The 26,933-nt window shown below is 40.7% G+C and overlaps 1 protein-coding gene across 4 annotated transcripts; it reads left to right on the top strand.

Annotated features, from left to right (window-relative positions):
• Positions 1-735: 735 nt before the first annotated feature.
• Positions 736-26,287, top strand: PON3 (paraoxonase 3; the record flags this gene model as incomplete). 4 transcript variants are annotated; one of them, XM_081101696.1, is made up of 10 exons in its annotated part: positions 992-1,065; positions 2,667-2,737; positions 6,657-6,712; positions 12,750-12,915; positions 17,069-17,195; positions 20,546-20,746; positions 22,031-22,112; positions 22,633-22,761; positions 25,379-25,544; positions 26,153-26,287. In XM_081101696.1, the coding sequence occupies 9 exons, from the start codon at positions 992-994 to the stop codon at positions 25,535-25,537; spliced, it is 1,065 nt and encodes a 354-aa protein (XP_080957822.1). In that variant the 3' UTR covers positions 25,538-25,544; positions 26,153-26,287. The 4 variants fall into 4 exon arrangements, with proteins under 4 accessions (XP_080957824.1, XP_080957823.1, XP_080957821.1 ...); XM_081101698.1 differs by lacking the exon at positions 992-1,065 and adding an exon at positions 736-882 and having other exon boundaries at positions 25,379-26,287; XM_081101695.1 differs by having other exon boundaries at positions 957-1,065; positions 25,379-26,287.
• Between the last annotated feature and the right edge of the window lie 646 nt (positions 26,288-26,933).

Below are 26,933 nucleotides of genomic sequence, written 5' to 3'. Positions count from 1 at the left end.
TAGGGAGAAGGGGACATGCATTCTTCACCTGGCAGGAACAGAAGACCCAGAAGAAAGAAGGATCAAGGAGACTTTTGATAGCCTAACTTCCACCCAAAGCTATCCCCTCCCCCCCCCCCCCACCACCACCTACTCTGCTCAACTTTCTGTAACTTAGTCTATTCCCCCCCACACACACACACTTTTCCCAATTTTTCATTATTCCATCAACAATGGTGTTGGTGGCAGGGTTACTGAGAGCCACAAATCCACCCATTCAACAAATTGACCTGGGTGTCTGCCCTATTCAGATTGGGAAGCAGGACGCGAAGGCCTTGTTCTAGGGCTCTTGGAGAAGGGTGTGTTAAAGCTCTGCGCTTCGATTATGTTATATGCATTTGTCAGCTCTCCTACTGTCTTGAGAGCAATTCTCCAGCTCAACTCACTTCTTGCCTTCCAGAAACCTGAAGTTGGGGCTCAGAAGGCGTTCCCGGAGCTCCCGGCAGTTCATTTGAGGAGCTGAGCTTGAATTACGCAGCTTTTAGCAGCAAACTCCCTCTATCCACCCACCAGTGGGTGTGTTCTTGGCAAAGCTGCCAAGAGAAGGAACACCAGACTTTTACCTGCGGCTCCAGGCTCCCTCTCTGTACTTTGAGCCTTGAAGAAAAAGAGAAAAGAATCCCTGTACTTTGCGCCCTGAAAAAAAAAAGAAGAAGAAGAATCCCGCTAGTCAAGGTTTCTCCTTGAACTTCACGCATAAAGATGACCTTGAATCTCCTGCGTAAAGGCAGCCTGGGATTCCCGCACCCCCACGGAAAGATAGCCTTACCTGGGGCAGTGGGACGGGGAGTGGCCGAGACACCCACCGCAGCCCAGCCGGCGTCCAGGCAGCGCACCTGCCAGGTGGGGCGGGCGGGCGGGGCGGGCGGCGATCACGGGGCGGGTTGGGAGCCTGCCCGCCCCGCCTCCCGGAGGACCCAGCTCCGGCAATCGGCACTGGGTACCGGGGACTATGGGGAAGCTGGTGGTGCTGACCCTGCTGGGGGTCGGCCTGGCCCTGGTCGGGGAGAGGTTTGTGGCGTTCAGGTGAGTTGAGTCCTCAGGTGACGTAGGTCAGGGCTGCCTGGTGCCGGCTTCCTAGCCAGTAGGAATAGGAATGGACCGTTTTGGGGACCTCACTCTTCAATGCCACCCAGCAAACTGATGTGGAAAGTGAGCGAAGTACTTGCTTTTCCTAAGATATCAGGTCAGGAATGCCCCCATTTGTTTTCTGAAAGTCACCCGCCCAAGCCCTCCTTCCAAGTCGCTCTCAGCATTGGGGTAGTGAAGACCTAGCGGGTGGGTAGGGGCTGAGGGGAGGGAGTGAAGGGGGGAGAAGGGAGGATAATGGGAGATATCTCAATGGGAGGTATCTGGAATACTATCAAGAATAAAAATACATTAAGAAAAAATAAAAATACATAAAAACTCCGTGGGAAGCGCTGGATTTGAGAGAAGGGACAGGCTACCAGATGGATGTTTGAGGCAGACTTTGACATGGCCTGTTACAGGTTGAGGAGGGCTGGGTTGCTGAACTCATCCCAGATTAAGAGCTATTCAGATTGAAGGGGAAGGAGCTGAAATTTGCATATGTTAACTGGCATTTTGTAGGTATCTGACCTTTAGAAGTGGAAGATCTAGTGGTGATAGCACTATCTCAGGAAGAGTCAGTACTGGGCTCGGAAGAAGAAATGTTAGGTGCTGCTACACATTTCTGAGCAGATCTAAAAGCTCCGTTTGTCTTCAGTTGTCTTAGGGGAGCTTTTATTTATTTCTCTAAGTAGAAGCTGGAATCTCTTGAGGAGGCTGATGCCGTTTGGTAATACTTTCTAGTTCAGCTTGAGTATGTTCATTGTAACATTGCCCCCAGTGCACCTGAGTGAGAGACTCATAAAAACAATTATTATTATAAAGTATATCTAAGGTGTATTTTTAAAAAGTAACAGTAAGATAAGTCTGTGTGTAGAGTCTTCCTGAATACTGTTTAATACAAATTTAAACTTATCCCTGGTATTTAAAAGAAAGTTTCACTGTGGAAACAAGAAAACTGTATTGAAAACTGTATTGAAAACTGTATTGAAAAATAATATGGCCAGTTGTTTAGATTTTGGTCAGTTGGATAAGTTGCAAAGTAAGTCAGCATAAAAATTTTAAAATAATGAAGTTAAAGCAAAGGCTACAAGGTTTAGTTATTAGGGGGGTTTGAATGTGGGGAAATCAGTTTGAGAGGGGGCGGTGGGTTAATAGGCAAAGACACAGTGGATTAAGGGGAGCCAAAGTGCAGATTTATAATGGACAATGCCTTATCAAATTAAATAATACAACTTGTACATTTAAATTAATAATACTGTGCAAGTTACCCATACTATTAAATATTATCATTTATTTGGGCAGCAAAGTGTTGTCCCTGTATAATTGCATTTTAGTCTTTCAACAATAATTGGGTGAGGTTAACTGGCATAGGCATATTACCCACATAATGTCCATGTTATGTAAATAAATTTAAATAAAAGGACTTGCCTACTTACTTGTTATATTACCCATAAATGATGAAAGAGAGTTCATGATTATAAAGGTAATTAAAAACCATGTTTAGACATCAATTTTGGAAGTGGCACATTGACCTCCAATGTTTTTAACTTCCACAGAGAGAGGATTAATGCATTTCGAGACTTGGAGCCAGTAGAACCTCCTAACTGCCACCTCATTGAGGGAATTGGTATGTATGTGACAGTACCAAGAGGGCAGCACAGTTTCTTGGTCACCTTCCACTTGAATGAGGCTGCCAACTGATTTAACCTCCTGCTACTCCTTAGACCAGTGATGGCGAACCTTTTGAGCTCGGCATGTCAGCATTTTGTAAAACCCTAACTTAACTCTGGTGCCGTGTCACATATAGAAATTTTTTGATATTTGCAACCATAGTAAAACAAAGACTTATATTTTTGATATTTATTTTATATATTTAAATGCCATTTAACAAAGAAAAATCAACCAAAAACATGAGTTCGTGTGTCACCTCTGACGCGTGTGTCATAGGTTCGCCATCACTGCCTTAGACCTTCCACTTTACCCAAGCTACCTCATCCCAGCTTTTCAAGGGGTCTCTTCAATGTCAAAACCAGCAGCTCTTTCTCAGTTCTCTTTCTTACTGATGTCTCTCTATCATTTGAAGAATGTCATTGGCCCATACTTTGCCAAACTCTCCTCCTGTCCCTTCTGTGATATTTCATTCCCCTCCCTGTCTTCTTTTGTTGCCCATCTTACTTATCTTTTTTCTTCTTCCCTCTCCTTGATATTTCTGGCTTCATTGTCACTTCCTTCAAAATGTACCTGCAAGTACCAAGAAGAATATCCCTTAACCCTTATCCTGAAGGACCTCGCAGCCTACTGAGATGTCTTTAACCTCAGAGGGAAGGCAGGGGAGGGTTGTGGGAAGAAATCAACCAATGAACTTGTGTGCATATATGCATCACGCATGGACATAAAGAATGGGGTGGTGAGGGCCTAGGGGGTTGAGGGTGGGGTGAAAATGGGCTAGAAGAGGTTAATGGTGGGAAAAGGAGGACCTATGTAGTACTTTCAACAATAAAGATTAAAAAATAATAAATAAATAAAGTACTTGAAAATCCATAGCTAGATCCCAAACCTCTCAAATGGCAGGCCTTCTTTTCCAGTCTGAAATCAACTTGATTCTACTTCACACTTCTGGCATTTTTCCCTTGAACCCTCATCCACAACCAGCTCCTTCTAGATAACACTTCCACCCTTAGTCCTGCCTGCATGACACCCCCACTCTCAAAGAGACTCAGTTCACAATCCAGGAAGCATTGCTTTCCTTTGTGCCTCATTGTTCACCTGACACAGGCTTGCAGCAGCGTCCCCCACACAGGGCTCATCTCACCTGCTAGTGACTGCTGAGACTGCTTATTTGGGCTCCGAGCCTCCAATTTCCCAACACTTCTACTCGAAAAAATAGTTCAGTTAGATTCTGTTCACTGTTCTGGGAACGAGTGTTTTTCACCCTCTCACCTTTGCTCATGCAATCCCTTTGCTGATTTCTTCATCTCTGCTTGCTGAAGTCAGCCACAAATTTCCCTCCTACCTCTAAGTTCTCACAGCACTCTGAAAGTCTGGGTCACTTATGACACCTATCACATGCTTTGTTTTATAACTAGCAGTGTTTTCTCTTTCTCTCAATATCAGATTGCAAACTCCCCAGGGTCAAGGACTTTGCCTTATTTATCAATATGTGACAGGATGACAGCATAGTTTATTGTGATAGGAGTTTGTAACATAGATATACAAAATCAGAAAGAATACTGATTTTTAATTGGGTTTTCTTTCTCCCCTGCACGCCCCCCCCCCCTCAATTTCTACAAAAAGTTGCCTGGCCCTTGTGTACCCTGGTCTTAAAGGAGGTTTGGCTGCCGGCTAGAAAGCAGAAAGAGCTGGAGACCAACTCCTTCCTGATTTTCATTTTCAAACTCTGAGCTCCTGCAAGGGATTCTGATAGAGAAGGAATGAGAATATGTGGGGTTTTTAAATAACAGGGACCCTTGCCCCCCTGCCTGGCAGTATCCTGGGGAAAAAGCAAGATCTGGGAAGGAATGGCAACAAGGCATCTTTAAGAGGCTGTGTCTCCCAGCCTCAACCAAAGTCAGGTGCCCATGTAAGTCATGGAAGTGGCAGAATTGTCTAAATCAGTGATTTTTAACCAGTGTGCCACAAGAATTTTTAAAACATACAATACTTGACTATTTAGTCAGGGTCACTGACCTCTTTTCCCTTAGATTGTCAAATGAAAAAATGACAAGAGTCAACACAACAATAGCTGTCCACTATGAATAAATCAAAATGATACCTACTTTTGTTGTTAGAATGATAAAAATTTAATATATGTTTGGGTGTGCCACAGAATTTTAGTAATTAGTTTATATGTGCCAGGAGATGAAAATGGTTGAAAAAGCACTGGATTAGCCCTAGCTAGATTGGCTCAGTGGCTAGAGTGTTGGAACTGCAGTCTGAGGGGTCCATGGCACATGCCGGGTTGTGGGCTTGATCCCCAGTAGGGGGCATGCAGGAGGCATCTAATCAATGATTCTCTCTCATCATTGATATTTCTATCCCTCTTTCCCTCTCTCTTCCTCTCTGAAATCAATGAAACTATACTCAAAAAAAGAAAAGTAAATCGCTCAATTCAATGATATCTAGGTCTACGCTCAGATTATGTAATTCAAACAGATTTGAGAAGTTGAAACTACAGCTAATGTTGTAAGACATAAATCAACATACTGATTATCCAAATATTTTGAAGAGAATGATTTAAAGGAAGTTGGCTGAGATAGAAGGGAAAAATGCCTTATTACTCCATAGCAGGTTCCATTTGTTTTTTTAGCTGGCTGTCAGAACCGTTGTCCCAAAAATGTGACACGATTATAGGATTAATTGGTAGTCATGCTTTGGCATAACCCTTTCTAAGGGTGCCTTAGGGTACCCTCTTTCTACTTTGTGTGACCTCTCTGTAGTTTCTCCTCAGTAGCTTGAAAGTAGCCAGACTTCTTACATTTAGGTTCAGGGCTCCCAAGATTGATGGAGGGAGGGAGGAAGGGGAGAGGGAGAGAGAGAGAGAGAGAGAGGAGAGAGAGAGAGAGAGAGAGAGAGAGAGAGAGAGAGAGAGAGAGAGAGAGAGAGAACACTAGCAAAAGCTATGGCTGTGACTTTAAACTTGTATGTCAGTTCTGTAGCATCACTTCCACTTCATTCTATTTGTCAAAGCAGTTACAAAGGTCTACCCAGGTTCAAGGGAACAGAATATAGACTTTACCTCTTGATGGGAGAGTATGAACATCACATTTTTAAAAAGAGCATGTGGACTTGATACATATTGATTCTACCATATTTGTAACATACATTTCTCTACACTAGATAACCAATGCCTTTACTCTCAGCCCTGCCTGCTTGGACCATATCACCTGTGGTTCTATCTCTCTACTAGGACACATGCAAGCCCCTTTTTAATCCTGGTCTCAGTCATAAGTTACTGATTATATGCTTTTTCCCAAAGAAAAACACTCAGGACCAGCTCTCAATGGAAAGAGATCTGCCCAAACTCTTTGCATTCATTTACATTTAATAGTCCATCTTAAGACATATTGCCTTTGTAAAAGAGAGAAATTACTCAAAAATTTCCCATATGATTAGATAATAGTAGAATTTTTAAGCCTCAACAAGTTGGAAGAAGAGAAATGCTTGGGAGAGAGGCCCTTAAGGGACCTTCAAAATGATGACTTTCCAAATGTTATCACTTGGTCTGTAGATCAAGTTTTCTATGGGGAGTAAAGCTGAATCTCCCAGCTAGATGCCATTATTTAAAGAGTAAATCTAGGATATCAATTTATTTTATAGTTATTTGTTTTTTCTACTGAGATGGAATTCTAAGAAAAAAATTGGAGTCTGACTCAGGTTTCATTGTAGAGTAGCCTGCCTGTGGGATTCTTGACAGTTAATATAGTTTCCCAAGTAAATAGTTGCAAAAAGTCAATGGAGTTTCCAAAAGAAATTTAAAGTTTTGACTGTGAGATTTATCTTTTAAGCTTTCAAACATGTATCTTTCTGATCCTCTACTTCTTTTGCAGAAAATGGCTCTGAAGATATTGATATACTTCCCAGTGGGCTGGCTTTTATCTCCAGTGTGAGTATCTTCCATACCCCTCGGATACTCATGTCAATAACTGTATAGACAGCACATTAATGTTGCTGACTAAAGCTGACAGATGGACCCCTACACACTCATCCCACCTGCGGGTAAACCAGTCAACTAAAAAAGCCAAAACAGGATTCTGGAGAGCTAATCAGGACACCACAGGAATGCTCAGGCCTGCTCCCTGTGGGCAGTTTCAATTCCTAAACTAATCTCCAGATCTGTCCCTCAGCTTCTAGTAGTCACCTTCTCAGTAACTACTATTCCTTTCACCATGCTTGCCTGTGTTTGGAGCTCAGTAAATGTTTGTAGATTGAATGTTGACCATGTTACTCGATTCAAAACCTTAAACACTTTCTGTCGTAGGTTCCTTATCATTCTTTCCAGCACTTTATAGAGAAGTAGAGAAAAGCCTGCATTTTATTCCCATTACCTTTCACAGTTTGGGATGATCAGGATACTGTAAGGAACTGAAGATACTGAAAATTGTCATAAATTTGTTAAATCAGTTGCAATTTGAAATGAGATGGAGTATGTTGAAAGGGATTTACTGACTACATTTTTAATGTAAATTCTGATTTCTGGAATTGCAAGTCCTAATGTTCCATTTTAGCCAAGAAAATACTACCAAATAAAATGAAGTTTTAGATCTATATCATTTTGGCCAAAAAAGGTGGGCACATATAATAATCATTCCTGGTCTGAATTTCTAAATTCTTAAATATGCGCTGTATCATTAAGGTCTCATTTTTATTTTAAACTACTTCTGGTGGTGGTATGTATGGGGGTGGGCAAGTGGGAGGGATTTTATTTCTTTAGGTTTCTTTCAAAACCAAAGATAAAACAAAGCTGTCTAGAAAATCTTTTTCTTTGTTGACTTAAATTTTCTATTGCCAATTTAGATTTTCAATGTTATGCCAAATAGATCTTTTGAAATGATGATTGTATAGCTAGGAGATTTCTTTGCAGTTAGGAAATAATATTTGTAGTTCTTACAGTATACCTTTTTCTATTTTCATTGGAACTGAACGTACTGAATTGCTGCTATATAGAAAATAGAGATTTTCATCACAAATAATGCCATGAGAAATATTAACCTGAAAGTTTTAAATAATGGAGGTCTTTTTGTAAACTAACAAACAACTCATCCTTATAGGCTAAGGAGGATGTTTGTTGCTTATTTTTAATCTTTATGACTATAATAAAGATTAGTCAACTCCTTGTTCTTATTTTTTCCTGTCACCCTTCCTTGCCATCCTAGAACATGTTTGGAAGCTGCTGATTTCAAGGGTAATTCTGTGCGGTAGATGTTTTTAGTCTACCTGCTTCCTTACCTTGGTTCTTGGCATGCTTCTCTTTGCCCGCAAGGTTACTCTACCTCTTTACACATGTCACTAACTTTTAGTTCTTTGTGAGGTTTCACTGTAGTGGCACCTCAGTTCCTGAGGAAACTCTTTCCTAACACTCTCTTGCTGAGTGAGATCCTCTTCTCTGGTGCTTTGGATTCCCTGTGCTTAGACCCTTACATTCAATACCACAGCTGATGGGCTTGCTTGGTGCTGTCTCTCTAGATTTCAAGTTCCTCCAGGCCAGGACTTTGGAGTGTTCATGACCATGCTCAGCACCTAACACACTATCTGGCATACACAGGTGCTTGACTATTTACTGAATGCATGTGCTCATAAATGAGGCCAGTGGAGGATTTCAATGCCTGTCCACACATACCTGTAGTATGTTGGGGAAAATAAGATGCCTGCATCTCCAGGTGGTTTTCACCATTTTCAGTGGTGAATGATATAAAAACAATTGCTTGTAGTCAATTGCCACAAATTCTTACCCAATTGCCTTAAACAGAAAACCGAGTGAATGAGAAGGCATTTTATCAGAGGTGTTTCATTCACCATGACACTTAATCTAGGCCAAGTTGTTTGCAATTCTTCATCCTTCATCTCTAGAACAGCAAATCTTTGTACTAGTTGGCAATGCGCTCACATTCCCCAAGCTACCATGGTACATGCTGTGATATTCTGCCCTGACCTGCCTTCCTGGGCAATATTCTCTATTGCCAAACCTTTCTTTACGGTGTGGTAATGAGGCTGTATAATTAATAATCTGAGTAATCTAGGAAATTGGCTTCCCTGGGCTTAATTTTCTCCAGGTGAAAAGGGAAGGATGATATGTTTCTGACATTTTTCCCCTCAATGGTGCCATTATCTAAGCTACTGGACTTGGTGACCAATTGACTATTTGGGAAAGAGTAGATTTAAAGACTGGATTTTATGGCCTAATATTGGGGAGAATAGTGATGCCTTCAAAGGAGAATAATAGATATGAATGAGAGGCAGGATTTGAGGAGAGAATGTTGATATTGGTTTTGACAATTTGATTATGGGCTGCCCTTAGGAAGAAGTTGGGAATGCAAGCTAGAACTCCAGAGAGAGATTCTTGTTAAATGTGTAGATTTGAAAATCATTGGTATAGAAGAAATATCTGAAATCTTATGACTAAGATCTGCAAGGAAGGAGTATAGAGCAAGAAGGAAAGAAGGATGGATGAGGACAGAAGGAGGAAGAGGCAAGAAGAGAAGCAGGACTTATATCAGCAAATTCTTCTCCTCCTCCTCCTCTGCCTCCTCCTCTTTTTCTCCTTCTCCTTCTTCTTCTTCTTCTTCTTCTTCTTCTTCTTCTTCTTCTTCTTCTTCTTCTTCCTCCTCTTCTTCGTCTTCTCCTTTTTCTTCTTCTTCTCCTTTGACAAGAAACAAAGGGATATACAATAGTGTCAAATGCCACAGAGATATAAGCAAGAAAAAGTAGAGGGGTTTTCACATGGGATATTTTGGAGGCCATTCATATGACCTTTATAGAGGCATTTCTATAAACTACAGAATACTGATTTCTGAAAGTTTGAACAAATCAAATCTGGTAACAAGATCAAGTTACGTTTTCAAGAAATTTGACAGTGATGAGAAGACAAAATAAATGCATGTTTGAAGAAGTAGTAAAGTTAGGAGTCCATTGGTTTCAAGGAATGAAAAACAAGCAATTTTTCAAGCAAAAGAAGGGGACATTGGTAAAAAAAAAATAAGTGCTAAAGCAAGAGAGAGAGGATGTACTTTCTGAAGACAGGGCCTAGAGAACAAGAAATCAAATAAACAGGTGGTGGAGTTAACAGAAGAAGGCAGACTGGTACAGCCACTATGGAAAACAGTATGGACAGTTCTCAAAAAATAAAAAATGGAACTGCCATTTGATCCAGCAATCCCACTTCTGGGAATATATCCTAAGAATCCAGAAATATCAATCAGAAAGAATATATGCACCCCCATGTTCATAGCAGCGTTATTTACAGTAGGTAAGACTTGAAAACAGCCTAAGTGCCCGTCAGTAGATGAGTAGATAAAAAAGGTGTGGTACATTTACACAATGGAAGACACTCTTCTGTAAAAGAGAATGATCTCTTACCATTTGTGACAGCATGGATGGACCTGGAGAGTATCGTGCTAAGTGAAATAAGCCAGTCAGAGAAAGACAAATATCATGTGATCTCACTTATATGTGGAATCTAATGAACAAAATAAACTGATGACCAAAATAGATCCATAGGCATGGAACAGAATAACAGATCTCAGAGGGAAGGGAGGTGGAGAGGAGACGAAGCAATTAATGATGGCTTAACCCATGAACACAAATAATTGTGCGGGAAAGGCCTGGGGTGGGGCAGGGGTTGGATGGAGGGGGGCAAAAAGGGGGAAAATGGGGACTTCTATAATACTGTCAACAATTTGTATTTACTTATGTAAATAAGTAAATACATACATACATACATACATACATACATACATACATATGAAATGGATGGCTGACCAAAACTGAGGTACAGAGGATTCATTAACTGAGCAAAGAGACATGCTTGAGGATGAGCTTTCGGTCGGTCCTCTGAGTTCCAGTCTGGGTCTCTTCCCAGGAAGATGGATAGGAGAATCAAGACATTCTACCTTACTTCCCTCTTTAACATCTTCCTTTCTTCTCCCCCGAAGTAGTTCCTTGCTTACATTCTATAGTTGCAGAAAGAAGAAAGGAGAACATCTTCAGACATTGGGTTAGTGCTCTCCTTTTAGAAGGAAAGTGGACATGACAGCACAGAATTGCTACATACGCATGCCTCAGAGCCCTCTCTCCCAGGTGCCAGGTCCTGGTGACAGTTTCTGACATGCTGATAAAGAGTGTGCTATTGGCCCCCATACAGGTGTCTTGAACATCAAAGTTTTAATGTCAGCAGTGAACATTTAAAACGAATGTGGCATGTTGCTGAAAAATTACCACATAAGCAAATGGATGGCTTTTTATTGGGCTCCTGAAAATACCATACATAGAAAGACATTCTTAACCATCTGGAAATTATTTTGAGGAAATTAAAGTTCAACTCTGTCAAAGAGGAAGAAAAGAAGAGAATTGATAAAATTGAAGAATTATTGAGTCGGAAAGCAGGGAGTCAGAGGAAATTGATGTTGGATGGCATATTTGTTTGTGATTTTCCCACCAGAGATATAGGAGGTAAAATTACTCGTTGAGAATAAAGAGGAAGATAAAGAAATAAATTTAGGATAAACATTTGGAGAAATGCAATAGATTGCCTATTAGGATGAACAAAAAAAAAGCTGATAAACATCATTGGATGTCTGATTAAAGTTGGGATGATAATTTTGTATCTAAGTTTTTTCTCCTGATTTAGACTAGCCCTGTAAGAGGTGGACCAGAGCAAAAGGAGTTGGTAGGGGATTTGATAAGGAGGCAGCAAGCAAAGGGTGTGGCTTCCTTAGGAACAAGTTGTTGATTGACGATAACAGATATGAGTTCTGGAAGATTGTAGCTCGGGCATGCTGCTCTCTCCTCCAGGTGTGGTGACTTAAGGAGAATGTAAGAGGGCAGAGCACCTTCTCTGATGTGCTTCAGTGTTGGCCTGCAGGAGAGCCAGCTTTCCAGTAAGATTTAGGCATAGAAGGATTATTCTAAGAAAAGCTTGAAGATTCGATTCACTCCCCCAGGGGTGAGGGCCAAGAATAGTGTTATTGTAAGTATGTGAGTGTGTGTGTGTGTGTGTGTGTGTGTGTGTGTGTGTGTTTATAAGAAAAGGAGGGGAAAAGGAGAGAGAGAGAGAGAGAGAGAGAGAGAGAGAGAGAGAGAGAGAATTTAAATTGAGTATAAATGGAAAATGAGGGTACAAGAAATGATACAGGGTTGTTAATATTAAGGTTGATATTATCAAAGTGATGGGGGATGGAATGTGGGGAGGAAGTTGCAACTTCTGTAGAATAAGTCAACCCCAAGATTTGATACAATGACCATCAAGGATGCAGCAAAGGCCCAAGACATTCAGGATGCCTATGATTGGTTTATAAGTACCTGGTCCTTCAATAAACAGGGCCACTCTCCAAGAACTTTTTGCATTATTTAGAGAAAAAGATTCACATTTGAATTTTCAAACATATCTATAAGAACAAAATAGGTCAGAAATAGTCAATTCTTTGAGACTAGTTCCCCAAAGTTAACTCTTGGCTAATTCTACTATGAAATGTAATGGATGTCAGGATGGAAGCAATACAATGACACTACACACCCCATCTCTCCACTTTGAGGAAGGTTAGTTATAGAATATCAGCACTGGATAGAGTCTTAGATGTCACACATTTTAACGTCCTCATTTTCTAAAAGAGGAACCTTAGGCACAGACAGGCAAGGGACCCACACAAAGTAACACAGCCTCTCATCTCTTGCATGGTACTTTGTCTAAACGCTTTCTTTCTTTATCAAAAACTGACTTTGGATTCTTCCCATTCCCAATGGTTTAGATGACATTGCTAATCCCTCAGATTAAATAATGGCAACAGCTGACAGATAAAAATGTCCCAGAAATCTAAAAGAAGTTTAGAGTTTTTAATATCTTTGCTAGACTTTGAGATTTTCATTTCCTTATGAAAACATTTTTTTGATATGTATATATGTACATACTTATTCTCTGTTTTTTAAAGGGATTAAAATATCCTGGCATGCCAAGCTTTGCACCAGATGAGCCAGGACAAATCTTCATGATGGATCTGAATGAGCAGAACCCAAGGGCCCAGGCACTGACAATCAGTGATGGTTTTGACAAAACATCATTCAATCCACATGGGATCAGTACTTTCATTGACAAAGGTAAAGCTTGAATGCTTAAGAATAAGGGGGAGAATGAAGGAAATGGCAAGGGAATTATATCTCAAAAAAGCTGTTATAAAAACAAAACATATGTATTAATACATTGTTTATGCTTTAAAACAATTTCAAATATTATTTTTTAGTTGTTGATGGTTCCTAATTCCAAATTAATTTAATTTTTAAGCACCTGTGGGCCCATAGAACACATAGAAAGTAAGAACAGTGAAACTTAATAGTAACTACATAAAGGGAAGACCAAATGGAAGTGTTGCAATTTAGAATGTTTGAAGAAATGGTGCTTTAATTCTTCCAAATACCTAATGGAATTACAATGTATTGCTAAGTATAAATTTGCTGGACTGATTTAATGATTCATAATTACTTCCATCCACTTATCCAATAAGTTTGGTCTGCACCAACAGACTTGTTCAAGTTTACATAAATGGGTATCTTTAAAAATGCTTGAATACTGTTTTATGAAGTAGGTTAAATATTCCCCTGAAATCTTATGTAGGGGTGGGGAAAAGTAGGTTTACTGTGCCACTGTGACATTCTTTTGAGTTAATAAAGCTATTGAAATAATCATAACCTGCATGTCTTTTTCCATGCAAACAACTGTAAACCTTCTAAGATTTTCTGCCTGATTTAGACTAGGCCTGTAAGAGATGGACCAGAGCAAAGGGGGTTGGTAGGGAATTTGATGAGCAGGCAGCAAGCAAAGGGTGTGGCTTCCTTAGGAACAAGTTGTTGATTGATGATAACAGATATGAGGTCTGGAAGATTGTAGCTGGGGCATGCTGCTCTCTCCTCTAGGTGTGGTGATTTAAGGAGAATGTAAGAGGGCAGAGCACCTTCTCTGATGTGCTTCAGTGTTGGCCTGCAGGAGAGCCAGCTTTCCAGTAAGATTTAGGCATAGAAGGATTATTCTAAGAAAAGCTTAAAGATTCGATTCACTCCCCCAGGGGTGAAGGGCCAAGAATAGTGTTATGTAAGTGCATGAGTGCATAGGTGCATGCGTGCATGTATTTGTGTGTGTGTGTGTGTGTGTGTGTGTGTGTGTGTGTGTGTGTGTGTTTGCCCACCCCTGTATATCTGTTTATTTGCTTAGCAAGTCCTTCTTTCAAAGGTAATTATACCTAACCAGTCACATAACAATTTTGTATTGCTTTATAGTTTATAAAGCATTCTCATGTATATGTGATTTATTTAGTCCTCAAAATAAAACCCTGTCCCAACCTGACACTTCTCCTCTCCCTGCACCATTCAGTGAACTAGTTACAATGCTCTAATTTCCCTCTTATCCATCTTTCTAATCTGTCCAGCTCTTCCCATCCTCACTGCCACCATCCCAGTCCAGTGCCAAACATCTTTCCCATGACTGCACCTTCCCTCTAATGCTACCTCAATCCATTTCCATAATCAAGAGTTATTTTTATGCGAATCTAAACATGTCACTCTCTTCTTAAAATGCTCCATGTTGTTCCCATTACTCTGAAGATCAACCCCAAATCTTCAAAATAACCTGGGTTCCTAGGGGCTACTCCTACACATTCTGGCATCTGGGTGCTCCCTCCAGCCTCACCAGATACCACCTTCCCCATGACTCTCCAGACCAGCCACACTGGATTTCTTTTAGTCCTATAAAATGCTACCTGCCTCAGGGCATTTGCATCTGCAGTTCCCCATGCCTGGAATATCTTTCCACTTCTGGATTACTCATCCTCATCAGTCAGGCCTCAGCTTAAGTGTCACCTTCTTAGGGAAGCCTTCCCCAACCTGTTTCAGGGCATGAACCTTTTTATATTTCTTCTTGATGTACTTCTTTTAGCACTCATCAGAATAGCAACTAATGTTTTCTTATTAATGTTAAAAGGTACCAACCTTCTACCCCTCTCCCACTATTGCTCTATAGCAGCGGTTCTCAACCTGTGGGTCGCGACCCCTTTGGGGGTCGAACGACCCTTTCACAGGAGTCGCCGAAGACCATCAGAAAACACATATTGAATATATAATTACATACTGTTTTTGTGATTAATCACCATGCTTTAATTATGTTCAATTTGTAACAATGAAAATACATCCTGCATATCAGATATTTACATTACGATTCATAACAGTAGCAAAATTACAGTGATGAAGTAGCAACAAAAATAATTTTTATGGTTGGGGGTCACCACCACATGAGGAACTGTATTAAAAGGTCATGGCATTAGGAAGGTTGAGAACCACTGCTCTATCGTGAGCTCCTTCTAATCTTTGGAGCCAAACTTACCTGTCACTGTTCAAGTGGCTGCACTCTATGAAGAAGGCATCTCCTACTTACATTTCTTTTATTTACTATTCATTTCCTCCGTTTTCCTATCTAGAATATAATCACCACAAAAGCATGTGTGACTTGTTCATTGCTGGATTCCCAGAGTCTAGAACCATATCTGCTGCTCTAGAACATGTGTTAAATGAATAACTGAATGAACCCTATGGCACAGGCAGTTCAGATATTAATGCTCCATTTTATAGATGGAGAAATGGAGGTTAGAGAAATGCAGTGACGTGTGGCTTCACTTTTGTCAGGAGTAAATGGCAGTTCCAGAACTGGAACCCCCGGGGGTCTTACTTCTAATCCTATGTTCTTTATTTGGGTAAAATTAGGGCTTCAGGCTCTACTTGAATAGTACAAAGTCACCACTTTTTTTGCCTGACACAAAACTAAACATATTGCTTCACTGGAGAAGTTGTAATGAGTAATCAGATTAACCTGGAGCTATTTTATTTCATGGGATAGCGTTGGAGGAGGAGATATTTTTGGGGGGTGGAGGGTGGGGGGAGGGGAGAGTGAGCCTTGATTTGAGGTATTTGTTTTTTCCCCTCAAATGGGACGAGTTTAAAGTTTACAGATTAACCCTTAGGCATTTAATCAGGATTTCAGAAGCTCAGTATATTATGATTGGCATCTTATTTTATTAGTCACCTCCCTTAATTATGCATTTAATTCATAAGGCCAAAACATCACATATATATTGGAATGGAATGAGAAGGCAAAGAACGTTATTCTCACCAAGCATTGCTTTATGGAAGGAGGGGCCTGTGGAGGCCTAACAAAGGGTAGGCCCAGGGCAGCACACGTATTGTTCATGCTGTGTTTGGCAGGAGTGTCTGGCTGAAGAGCCACGTGAGGACTAAAATACAACTCAGTTCTGCTTGCCACGCCCCTGGCCCTGGACCAGAGCTGGGTCAGACCAAATGAAAGACTCATCTGTGAGGGAACCCCTTTTCTTAATTTGTGTCAAGGTATCAGTGTGTTTCATGGGCCATCTCAGGGCCCGGGTTTGCTCCATTATAGGCTTGGGAACCCCATTAAGGGAGGGAATAGAGGAGAGTCCAGTAGGAGGATGGGGGCAGGCCTTTTAAAAATCCAGAGCTCATCTGACCTGGAGCTCCTGGGAAGTCAGGAAACAATACTTTGAGAAGTCGGATTATTACCCTCAATCCTGTTCACAGCCGTTCACAGTCCAATTTGAAAGCAGATAGCTGAACATTCTTGAGGCAATACCCACAACTGTCTACTCTGTTTCCTCTTGCGTTCATATTTACATTCCATGTCCACTAGGCTCACTAAATATTGTTATTGCAACCTCAGGTGGTTGACTTGCATCAGAAGTTCATTCTCTAGCTGGGAAGTATTGCTAGTTTAAGCTATTCATACAGCCTTGGCATTTTTGGAACATGTGTCGCCATGTAGGAAATATTCACCGAAAAGAATTCTCAGCAAGGTTTTGTTTGCTTGCATCCACTTCTCCTGTTGAAGAGCCATCTGAGGAAACCATATCCATGTCCACGCACCACTGTAGTTCTGTGCCTTCCTGTTAGAAAGGGGAATGCAGGTGAGGATGAAGTGACTACGTGGAAACATCAGGGTTTGGCTCTGCCATTTGGTGATGGTAAAATTGCGGACAAATCATTCCCCTTCTGAGTCTCAATTTCTTCAATAAAATAGTGATACTGGCACTTGTCTGACTTGCCTATCAAGTGGACTGTGGGAATCCAATGCAAGATGTCTGAGAAAAACTCTTGGATGTGACCAAGTTGCACACCAAGTCTAATAAAAGTTGCAATAGAAGTAAACTTATGGGAAATTATGCCTTTTCCCACTTAGACCATACTGTGTACCTTTATGTTGTGAATCATCCCCACATGAAGTCTACTGTGGAGATATTTAAATTTGAGAAACAACAACGTTCTCTGGTTCACCTGAAAACTATAGAACACGAACTTCTCCAAAGGTATGGATTTAAAGCATTTTGCACTTCTATTTATTTTTGCATCTCTGCTGTGTGCTCTGTTTTCTTGGGTTCAGCGGGCTTCCTCAAACTATTGTTCTGTAGCATTGTTTTCTGAAGCTTTCTAAAGGTTCCCATGGTGACACTGCCCAGCATCTCACCAGAAATTGCTGTATTAGTATTGAATATCTTTATATTTCCCAACTTCTTGAAAGCATTTTAATCCTATGAAAGTGCTCAATTAGATTCCCAGCTCTAATTCCACAACAATGCAATACTAACTATGGGGCTCTCTTTAAACACCTACACCCATTTCTAGTTATCCTGGTAGGCTGTGTCTGAGAGCCGTACGCACTAGGTGTTACAACCAACCTCAAGATGGGCCATTTCTTTGTTCAATGAGAGCTTTAAAGTGGAATTTGAAAAAAAAGCCAGTGGGCACATATAAAAATCACATTTATCAAGCTTCGATGATGTGCCAGGCATTGTACAAAAATACTTAATTTAATTCTCACAACAGCCTTCAGTAACAGGCATGAGTAAGCTGACACTTAGTGTTTTAGATTAAAAAATTGCTCATGTTACATAATTTGTAAGTGGCAGAACCAGAGTGTAAACCTAGATCTGTCTGAATTCAAAGCTGTGCTCTCAATGACAATGCTAAACATCTTTCTCATTGTGTTGCAAAACAATAGTACATTTTTTAGTGGATAGGTTGCCTATTTCAAGGCTGTAACAAACAATGAAAAATTTGTCTTATAAAATGGACTCAACACTGGAACAGCAGAGATTAATCTTTTCATGAGACAGAAAAATGGGAAAATAAATGCAAGTTCACCTTCTTGTCTTTGTTCTCTTTCTCAACATCATGTATGGACTTCTCCCATAGAATCTGGGAGCAATAAAAGCAGAGGGCAAAAAAAGTGAGATTAGTTGAAGTTACTGAACTCCTTTCTCTTTTTTAAAAAAATGTGTTTTTATTGATTTCAGAGCGGAAGGGAGAGAGAATCATTGACTGACTGCCTCCTGCACCCCCCACACTGAGAATCAAGCCCACAACCCAGGCATGTGCCCTGACCAGGAATCGAACTATGACTTCCTGGTTCATAGGTCAATGCTCAACCACTGAGCAATGACAGCCAGGCTGAACTCCTCTCTTAACAAATTGTGCTGGGTTCTGAGGCACAGTGGGGACCAGGACTGCTGTGGAGTGACTGGAAACTGGACAAATCACTTAACCTGTGCTTCAATTTGCTGAGCAAAATGGTGGTTCTCTTATTGGTCTAACTCACCACACTGGTGATTGTGAGGCTTAGATGCAATAACATATGACATCACAGGAAGAGTTCCTCAGAAATCACAGCCTGAGGGAAAACTCCACACATGACGAATTGATTAAGGAGTACAATACCAGGATACAGAAGTGAGAGAACAGATTGAGGCAGGGAAGAGGGAGTAATATGGGTTGAATTGTGTTCCCTCAAAAAGACATGTTGCAATGTTAACCCCAATATTTCAGAACATGACCTGATTTAGAAATAGGATCATTGGTAGATGCCATTAGTTAATGCCCTCCATATTGGTGGGCCCTTGATCTAATATAACTGGTGTCCTTATAAGAAAACAGGCAGACACACAGGGAGAATGCTAGGTAAAGATGGAGTGTGAGATTGAAGTGATGTATCTACAAGCCAAGGATCGCCTGGGGCTACTAGAAGCCAAAAGAGATAAGGAAGGATTCTACCACAGAAAACTTCAGGGGGAGCATGGCCCTGTCAACACCTTGATTTCAGACTTCTAGCCTCCAGAACTACAAGACAATACATTTCTGTTGTTTTATGCCACCTCGTTTGTGGCACTTTGTTATGGCAGTATTTCTAGAAACTCATATGGGGGACAGTCTATAGCAAATACATTATCCTTCTCCCTTTCTTACCTGTCTAAGGTTAAGAAAGGGAGAAGGGCTTATCTACTAGCCTTATCCCCCATTAGTCAAAGGTTTACCTCAGGGGCTATTCACTTGGTACCTGCACAAGTCAGGCCTGGTGATATCTTGTGTTTTGTTGTCAACACAGAAGCCTGAAAGTGGGAGCAAGAGAGCCACACAGGCATGAGGTAAAGTACCAGAAAGCCGTACTGTGGAAAGTCTGCCAGATCCCTTCAAGAGCTGGTTGAAGGAGTGCCAACTGGCACAGGGCAAGTGCGGCTCTAAGGAGGATCTAAAGAGAACCTTAAGGAGTGCCCTGATACCCACATTGACCAAGCATTTTAAGGGGTAGAACAACGTGCTATTCTTGAGAGAATTCAACCTATGGGGTCAGGCAATACCTTTTAGAGGAAGGAATGCTTATGCTGAGACCTGAAAGATGGCCTTGGAAAAGACATTATACATCAAAACCTAAAAATATTTTCCTGATTCATCCAGTTTTCTTTCCCAATTTAATTTAAAAAGATTTAACCTTTTTTTTTTACATTTTCAAGTCACTGTCTTCTTTTTTACTTTTCCAAAATGAAAATGACTTATTTTTTTATCTTGTAAGAGTAAGACTTACTTCATTTAAAAAAAATGAAATGGTATTAAAGAACATAAATGGAAGGAATAGCACTACAATTTCACCTACTCAAAGAAAATATGAAGGACAGGATGAATTGGGTTATGCTAAAATAGCAGAAAAGAAAACCCTAACTTCTCCACAAAGTTTTCTTTTCTCACTCATGCTATGCCTCTAATGCAGGTGATATGGGGACTCAGTTTTATATTTTCCTCATGTATGACCCTTGGAGAACCACACTATGCATCATCAAGAAAGTTGCTGGTTACTATAGAAGAGTGGGGGAAGAAGCATGGTGGATCATGAACCAGCTCTTAAAGTCTTCCAACTGAAAGCCACACACAATCACTTCATTTCATTGGCCAAAGCTAGTTGCATGGCCATGCCTAACTTCAAGGACATTGGAGAAACCTAATCGCAGAAAGAGAAGAACCAGCACTATTGGCCAACTGTACTATGACCGCCACAGATAGCTATTATAAACATTTACAAGTCCAAAGATTTGGAGTTTGAGGCTTATTTGTATATTTATTGGGTTTTACTGACTTCTGCAAAAGAGAGGAATGAGAACAAATGGCTAAAAAATAATCAGGGCAATGAAAAATCATTTACTTTCTGTGGATTTTTAAAATTCATACTAGTTCATGTATACTTTTTCAAGTTGATCAACATATTGGTCTTTGTAGAGACTTGGTGATTTTGACAACAATCACTATTTTAAAACTCTCTCTCTCTCTCTCTCTCTCTCTCTCTCTCTCTCTCTCTCTCTCTCTCTCTCTCTCTTCTCTCTCTCCACTTTAGTGTGAATGACATCGTGGCTCTTGGACCAGAACAGTTCTATGCCACCAGAGACCACTATTTTACCAGTCACTTCTTGTCACTATTAGAGATGTTCATAGATCTTCAGTGGACTTATGTTCTTTTCTATAGTCCAAGGGAGGTCAAAGTGGTGGCCGGAGGATTTAGTTCTGCCAATGGGATCACAGTCTCACCAGACAAAAAGTAAGTAAGCTCATTTATAATTTTTCTACCCTTTGGCCTTGACATATTAGTGGATTCCTTTCCTTAGGAGGTAGGTTACTTCCTACCTTAAATAGTCAAATATGAGTGGAGGGATCAGGTATGGCCAGGCTTTATACTAAATGTGTGGTCTTAACCAAACCAATTTGCATTCCTGCACTTTAGACTCCATCCCGCAATGAAATGAGGCATTTGGACTCAAAGTCCTTGTCCCAATTTTCTTATGTGACCCTAGCACACTAACATGGAGAATAAAAGCATGATAAGCTTCTGCCTCTTATGAGGCTGGAAGGCCTTTAACCACTTACACTAAGTTCCGTTATCCTGAAGTTCTTATTGGAGAGGGTGGCCCAACTTAGATTGGACATTAAATTGTATAAGTTTCAGACTTACTGATTCTCTGCAGCAGAATTTTCTATGAAAAAACATTTTTTATGAAGCATGCAGTTTTATGGAAAACTCTTAAAGTGTATTAAAATGGAAGGTGCTTCAAAAAGCAAAGTACTATGAGTATTGATATACTAGTGTAAATTTGAGATAATAAGTAGAGATGATCCCTGTGGAAAACAGCTCCAAATGTTCTTCCTCCTTTTAAAAATGATGGTGATTGAGCTTCATGGTCATCTGATTCTTCTTGCCAAGGACTAGTTTTTGGAAGTATCTTTTTGTCTTATAAGAGAACCACTTACCCCCATTCAATTTAAAGGTCCACTTACCTCCATTCAGTTTAAAGACATTCAATTTAAAAATTCCCAAGTAATGAGATTGAGTCTATATGTCATCTAGAAACACTAATTTCATTACTTTACAGTCATATCTCATATTCAAAACTTATATAAAGCACTTCAAGAATATTAAAAATACCACTCCATTATCTTTTTTTATTTTTTATTTTTGCTGTGGTTTAAAATGGCAGTGCAGTGGTACTTTGACTATTGTGAATTTTCTTCTTTTTTTTTTAATATATTTGTATTGATTTTTTTACAGAGAGGAAGGGAGAGGGATAGAGAGCCAGAAACATCGATGAGAGAGAAACATGGATCAGCTGCCACCCGCACGCTCCCCACTGGGGATGCGCCCACAACCAAGGCACATGCCCCCGACCGGGATCGAACCCGGGACCCTTGAGTCCGCAGGCCGACGCTCCATCCACTGAGCCAAACCGATCAGGGCCTATTGTGAATTTTTATACATCTTCTCCACAATAAAATTTAGTGTCATCTCTTAATACTACTTGCTTCAATGTAAATGTGATTTACTTCAAAGGTATATCTATGTAGCTGATGTAATGGCTAAGAACATTCATGTAATGAAAATTCACGATAACTGGGATTTAACTCGACTGAAGGTAAGAGTACCCTGGCTTGCCCACACAACATGGCCTCTTACATTAGCTCCCACGCTTGACCTGGGAATGTGCTCCATGAATGAAGAAAACATGAGTAATTTAAAAAAAAAAAAAAAAAGATGGTGAGAGTGTGTTCTTGCACCACTAATAACAAAGCCCATTAAAAATACTAATTTTAGCCCTGGATATTGCTGCTCAATAGTTAGAGTGTCAGCCCATGCAATGAACCATTGCAGATTCCATCTAGGTCAAGGATACATAATTGCGTTAAAGGTTTGATCCCCACCCTAGTCAGGGCAAGTGTGGGGGGCAACCAATTGATGTGTCTCTCTCACATTGATGTTTCCCTATCTCTTCCCTCCCTCCCTTCTACTTTCTCTAAAAATAGAAAAAAATAACCTTAGGTGAGGATCAACAAAATATATATATATTAATTTCAGGATCCAGAAGCTGGTGCGAGGGGGGAGGTGTAAGGAAGAAAGTCAAAACAACATCTTCACTATTTCCTCTTTGTTGAAAGGTAATACAGTTGGACACCTTAGTGGATAACTTAACTATCGATCCTGACACAGGAGATATTTTGGCAGGATGCCATCCTAATGCCATGAAGTTGCTGGTCTATAACCCCAAGGATCCTCCAGGGTCAGAAGTAAGTTCCTGCATTTCTCTGAGCTCACAGGCAAGGCTGTACGACCATCTGTTGAGACCACCTGGAAGAATTGACTGGGTCACATGCAATGTTCCAGAACTGAACAAATGTACATATGGAAGGAGTAAGGATTTTGTTAGAATGAAGAAATATAGCCCATTAACTTTTTCAGGTTACCAGGTACCAATTTAACATCAGTGCTAGACAACGTGCCCCATCATAGCAAAGGCTATACTTGCCACTGGGAATAATTAGAAAAATATGAGCTTAATTATTCACAATGACCCCGATTGGTATTCATATTTCCAATCAGGATATAAGCTCAGAACAGGCCCTGAAGTTAGGCAAAGGGAGAATCATATACGGAACCACCTTCTTTCACACTACCAAACATGAAGCTCAAATGAAAGGGTTTAAATGACTAGTCTCAAAACAAAATGAACTTTGCCACCCAGTTCTAATACTAGTATATAAATGATAGTATTAAAGAATGGTATTTGTATTATTTTAAAGATGGTATTTGTATTATTTAACATCTCTTCTGAAATAACAGTATATACCATTGGATTTTCTATGACATTAAAAGCAATAGCATAATAATACATTACGTTTTCTATAGCATTGAGATTAAGAATAAAGTAATCTTGAGTGAATTTAAATATAGATATAAATTCTTGGCAGACATAATCTGAGCTATTTAGTCACAAAAATTAATTGAGCAATTATAATATGCCAGACTTTGTTTTCATACTTAGGATATACTAGTAAACAAAATATACAAAGATCCTTGCTCTTAGGGAGGGGGTACAGACAATAAACATTAAGCATAAGAAATAGTAAGTTATATAGTAATTTGAAGATGGGAAGTTCTATGGGGAAAAGTGTAATAGAGTAAAAAGGACTAAAATTACTGTGAATAGGGGGAAGGGCAAGTCCTACTATTAAATATAAAGATCAGAGTAGGCCTCATTGAGATGGTAAGGTTTGAAAGAAGATAAAATATTTGAATCTAGGTTTGGGGAGTTGGGAAATTGAGATTCAAACCCTAGCCTTGAAATTGGCCCAGGGGGTAAATTAGAACATACAATTATTTCTGCTTCCAAAATTGCCATCCTTCAGTGTTTATTTTAAAAAAAATAATTGTTTCTCTAATTAATATATTAGCCACAGCTTTTTTAAAAAAATAGCAAGAAATGTAAAAAGAAACAAGAGTCCAGCCTGCCCTAGCTGGTTTGCTCAGTGGGTAGAGCATCAGCCTGCAGACCAAAGGGTCCAGAGTTCGATTCTGGTCAAGGGCATGTACCTCGGTTGCAGGCTCCTCTCCTGCCCAGGCCCTGATCAGGCGTGTGCAGGAGGCAACCAATCGATGTGTTTCTCTCACATCAATGTTTCTCTCTGTCTTTCCTTCTTTCTTCCACTCTCTCTAAAAATCAATGGGAAAATATCCTTGGGTGAGGATTGAAAAAAAAAAAAAGAGTCCAGCCTGAACCTAAAGCCTGAAGGATTGGTACCGTAAATAGCATGTTACCCTTGCCTCAGATATGTGCCTCCAAAAGAGATAATATAACTATTCTACAAAAATCCAACAATATCTGCATTAAAAGAATGAAAATACAATCTATAAGATGATTTGATAATTGTTTAGGATCTTTTTCATGTCTCTATTTCCAAGTTTAATCATTTGTTTATTTTAAAGATTTTTTAATTTTTGTATTGATTTTTGGAGAGAGAGGAAGGGAGAGGGAGAGAGAGAGCAACATGCCTCCAGTACTGCATACCCCATATTGGGGATCAAGCCCACAACCCAGGCATGTGCTTGACCGGGAGTCGAACCAGCAACCTTTCAGTGCAATGGACCAAGCCCAACCAACTGAGCCACACCGGCCAGGGTTCATTTGTTTATTTTAGATAAGACTTCTTTCTTCACAGTCACTGACACCCTTTCCTTTTGGTTGAACCTAATATTTTCTACATGAATTCTAAGCTTGAATATTTTCCTGTAAGAAATTTGAGAAGTTATAGGAGTTTCCTTAAGACAAAAAGCCAAAACTCAACTGAACTATTTTAATAAGAGATGTCAATATAGACTCATGACTCATGAACTTCGAATTGTTTTTTTCTTTAATTCCTATCATGTCCTGTTTGAGTGAACGTCACCCAGGCTATTTGGAAACCTGAGCACTTATATACTTACTGATTGGCAACCTAAAGTGTGGTAATTCTGGGTATCAATAACAGTATGAAGTAGTGATGTGTCAGATTGAATTCTTCAAAGTATGCATTCTGTATGCTTCCTAGCCACTTCTCTGATGCGAGGGATTCCAGCTGTGACAACTACCATCCTACTAGTTACCAGGTTGGGTTGGGTTGCTAACTGGATGTCCCTTTTTCATTTCTTCCTGTGTTTCTATTGAGGGATATGGCTAATTGTCAGACTGCACAGATATCATTAGGACATTAATACTTTCACCATCAAAAGAAAAAAACAACGAAGATATACAAATTTTAGCTTATTGATTTGTGAGAAATATATTAGTCCTGGAATATTTGGGAAGGAGAACATCACTGGCAGCTGATTGCTCATATAGTGCACTAACAGGTAATCTCTTCTTGGCAGGTACTTCGCATCCAGGATGTTCTGTCTGAGAAGCCCAGGATAAGCACGGAGTATGCCAACTCGGGCTCTGTGCTTCAGGGCAGCTCGGTGGCTTTTGTGCACAACAGGAGACTTCTCATAGGCACCGTATTTCACAAAGCTCTGTACTGTGTGCTCTAGACTCCAGGTGAGCCAAGAGTCTACATGTTTAGTAAAAGTACAACTCTAATTCTAGGATGAGGGGACTGCAAGTAAATCACAAACACCAACAAAAGTGTGTCTGGCTTTCCTTACGGATAGAATTAAAGAAGCAGATTCCATAATATTCACCAAGTTGCAAGTCAAGATAGTGACAGTCCAACAATGAGCCAAATCTCTCAACTGTTTTTGTCCAGTACTCCCAGTATTCTTTCCACCTAGGACTCCTTGGTAACTGTGTGTCAAAATCACCTCCTACAACTGCCATGCTCTGAGCCTACTGCAATCCAGCCCAGGAGAAAACCTAATGTTCAAATATTTACAACTCCCTTTTGCTTTCTCCAATTGCACTAGGCACACACTGCTTATCAAATGCCCAGCCCATGGATAAAAGCAAGAATTAGCATCATGAGACTCTCTCCAGAGACCTCCTCAAACTTGCATTCTTCCCAATACAGACACAGGAAATCAGGTTCTTGAAACTCTAACTGGGGAGGCCTCACTTAGTTGCAAGCAGAGCTGGTTTCTTCCTTTGTACTAGGTCTTTATTTGTAATAGTCTCCCTCTAATCCATGGTCTCACTTTCCATGGTTTCAGTTACCTGTGGTCAGCTACAATCCACAAATATTAAAGGAATAATTCCAGAAATAAACAGAAGTTTAAAATTGTGTGCTTGAGCCATCCATTCCTGGCCACCCGGAACGTGAATCATCCTTTGTCCAGTGTCTCCATGCTGTATATGCTCCCTGCCCCTTCGTCACTTAGTAAACCTCTGTGTTATCAGATTGACTGTCATGTGGAATCACAGTGCCTGTGTTCAAGTAACCCTCATTTTACCTAACAATGGCCCCAAGGCCATTCACATAAATTTTATCATAGAACTAGAGGCCCAGTGCACAAAATTTGTGCACGGGGGGGCGGGGGGCGGGGGGGAGTGGTCCCCTCAGCCCAGCCTGCACCCTCTCCAATCCAGGACCCATTGAGGGATGTCCTGGCAGTCGGACATACCTCTCACAAACCTGGACCGCTGACTGCTAATCACTCACCTGCCTGCCTGATCACCCCTAACTGCCCCCCCCCCTCCCCTGCCGGCCAGGTTGCCTCCAACTGTCCCCTCCCTGCCGGCCTGGTTGCTCCCAACTGCCCCTCCTTGCTGGCCTGGCCACCCCCAACTGCCCTTCCACCTGCTGCCCTGGTCACCCCTAACTGCCCCCTCCCGCCGGCCTGGTCGCCTCCAACTGCCCTCCCTGCTGGCCTGGTTGCCCCACACAGCCTGCTTGTTCAGTTGTTTGGTCGTCCCTCACTAACCCCCCTGCTGGCCTGGTCATAGGCAGCCATCTTGTGAGGGCGTGAGGGTTAATTTGCATATCACCGCTTC

Source organism: Myotis nattereri (genome assembly GCF_964212035.1).
Source record: "Myotis nattereri genome assembly, chromosome: 11".
Classification (NCBI taxonomy): Eukaryota; Metazoa; Chordata; class Mammalia; order Chiroptera; family Vespertilionidae; genus Myotis; species Myotis nattereri.
Note: the sequence above shows the minus strand (reverse complement) of the source record. Positions and strands in the feature narration are given on the sequence as shown.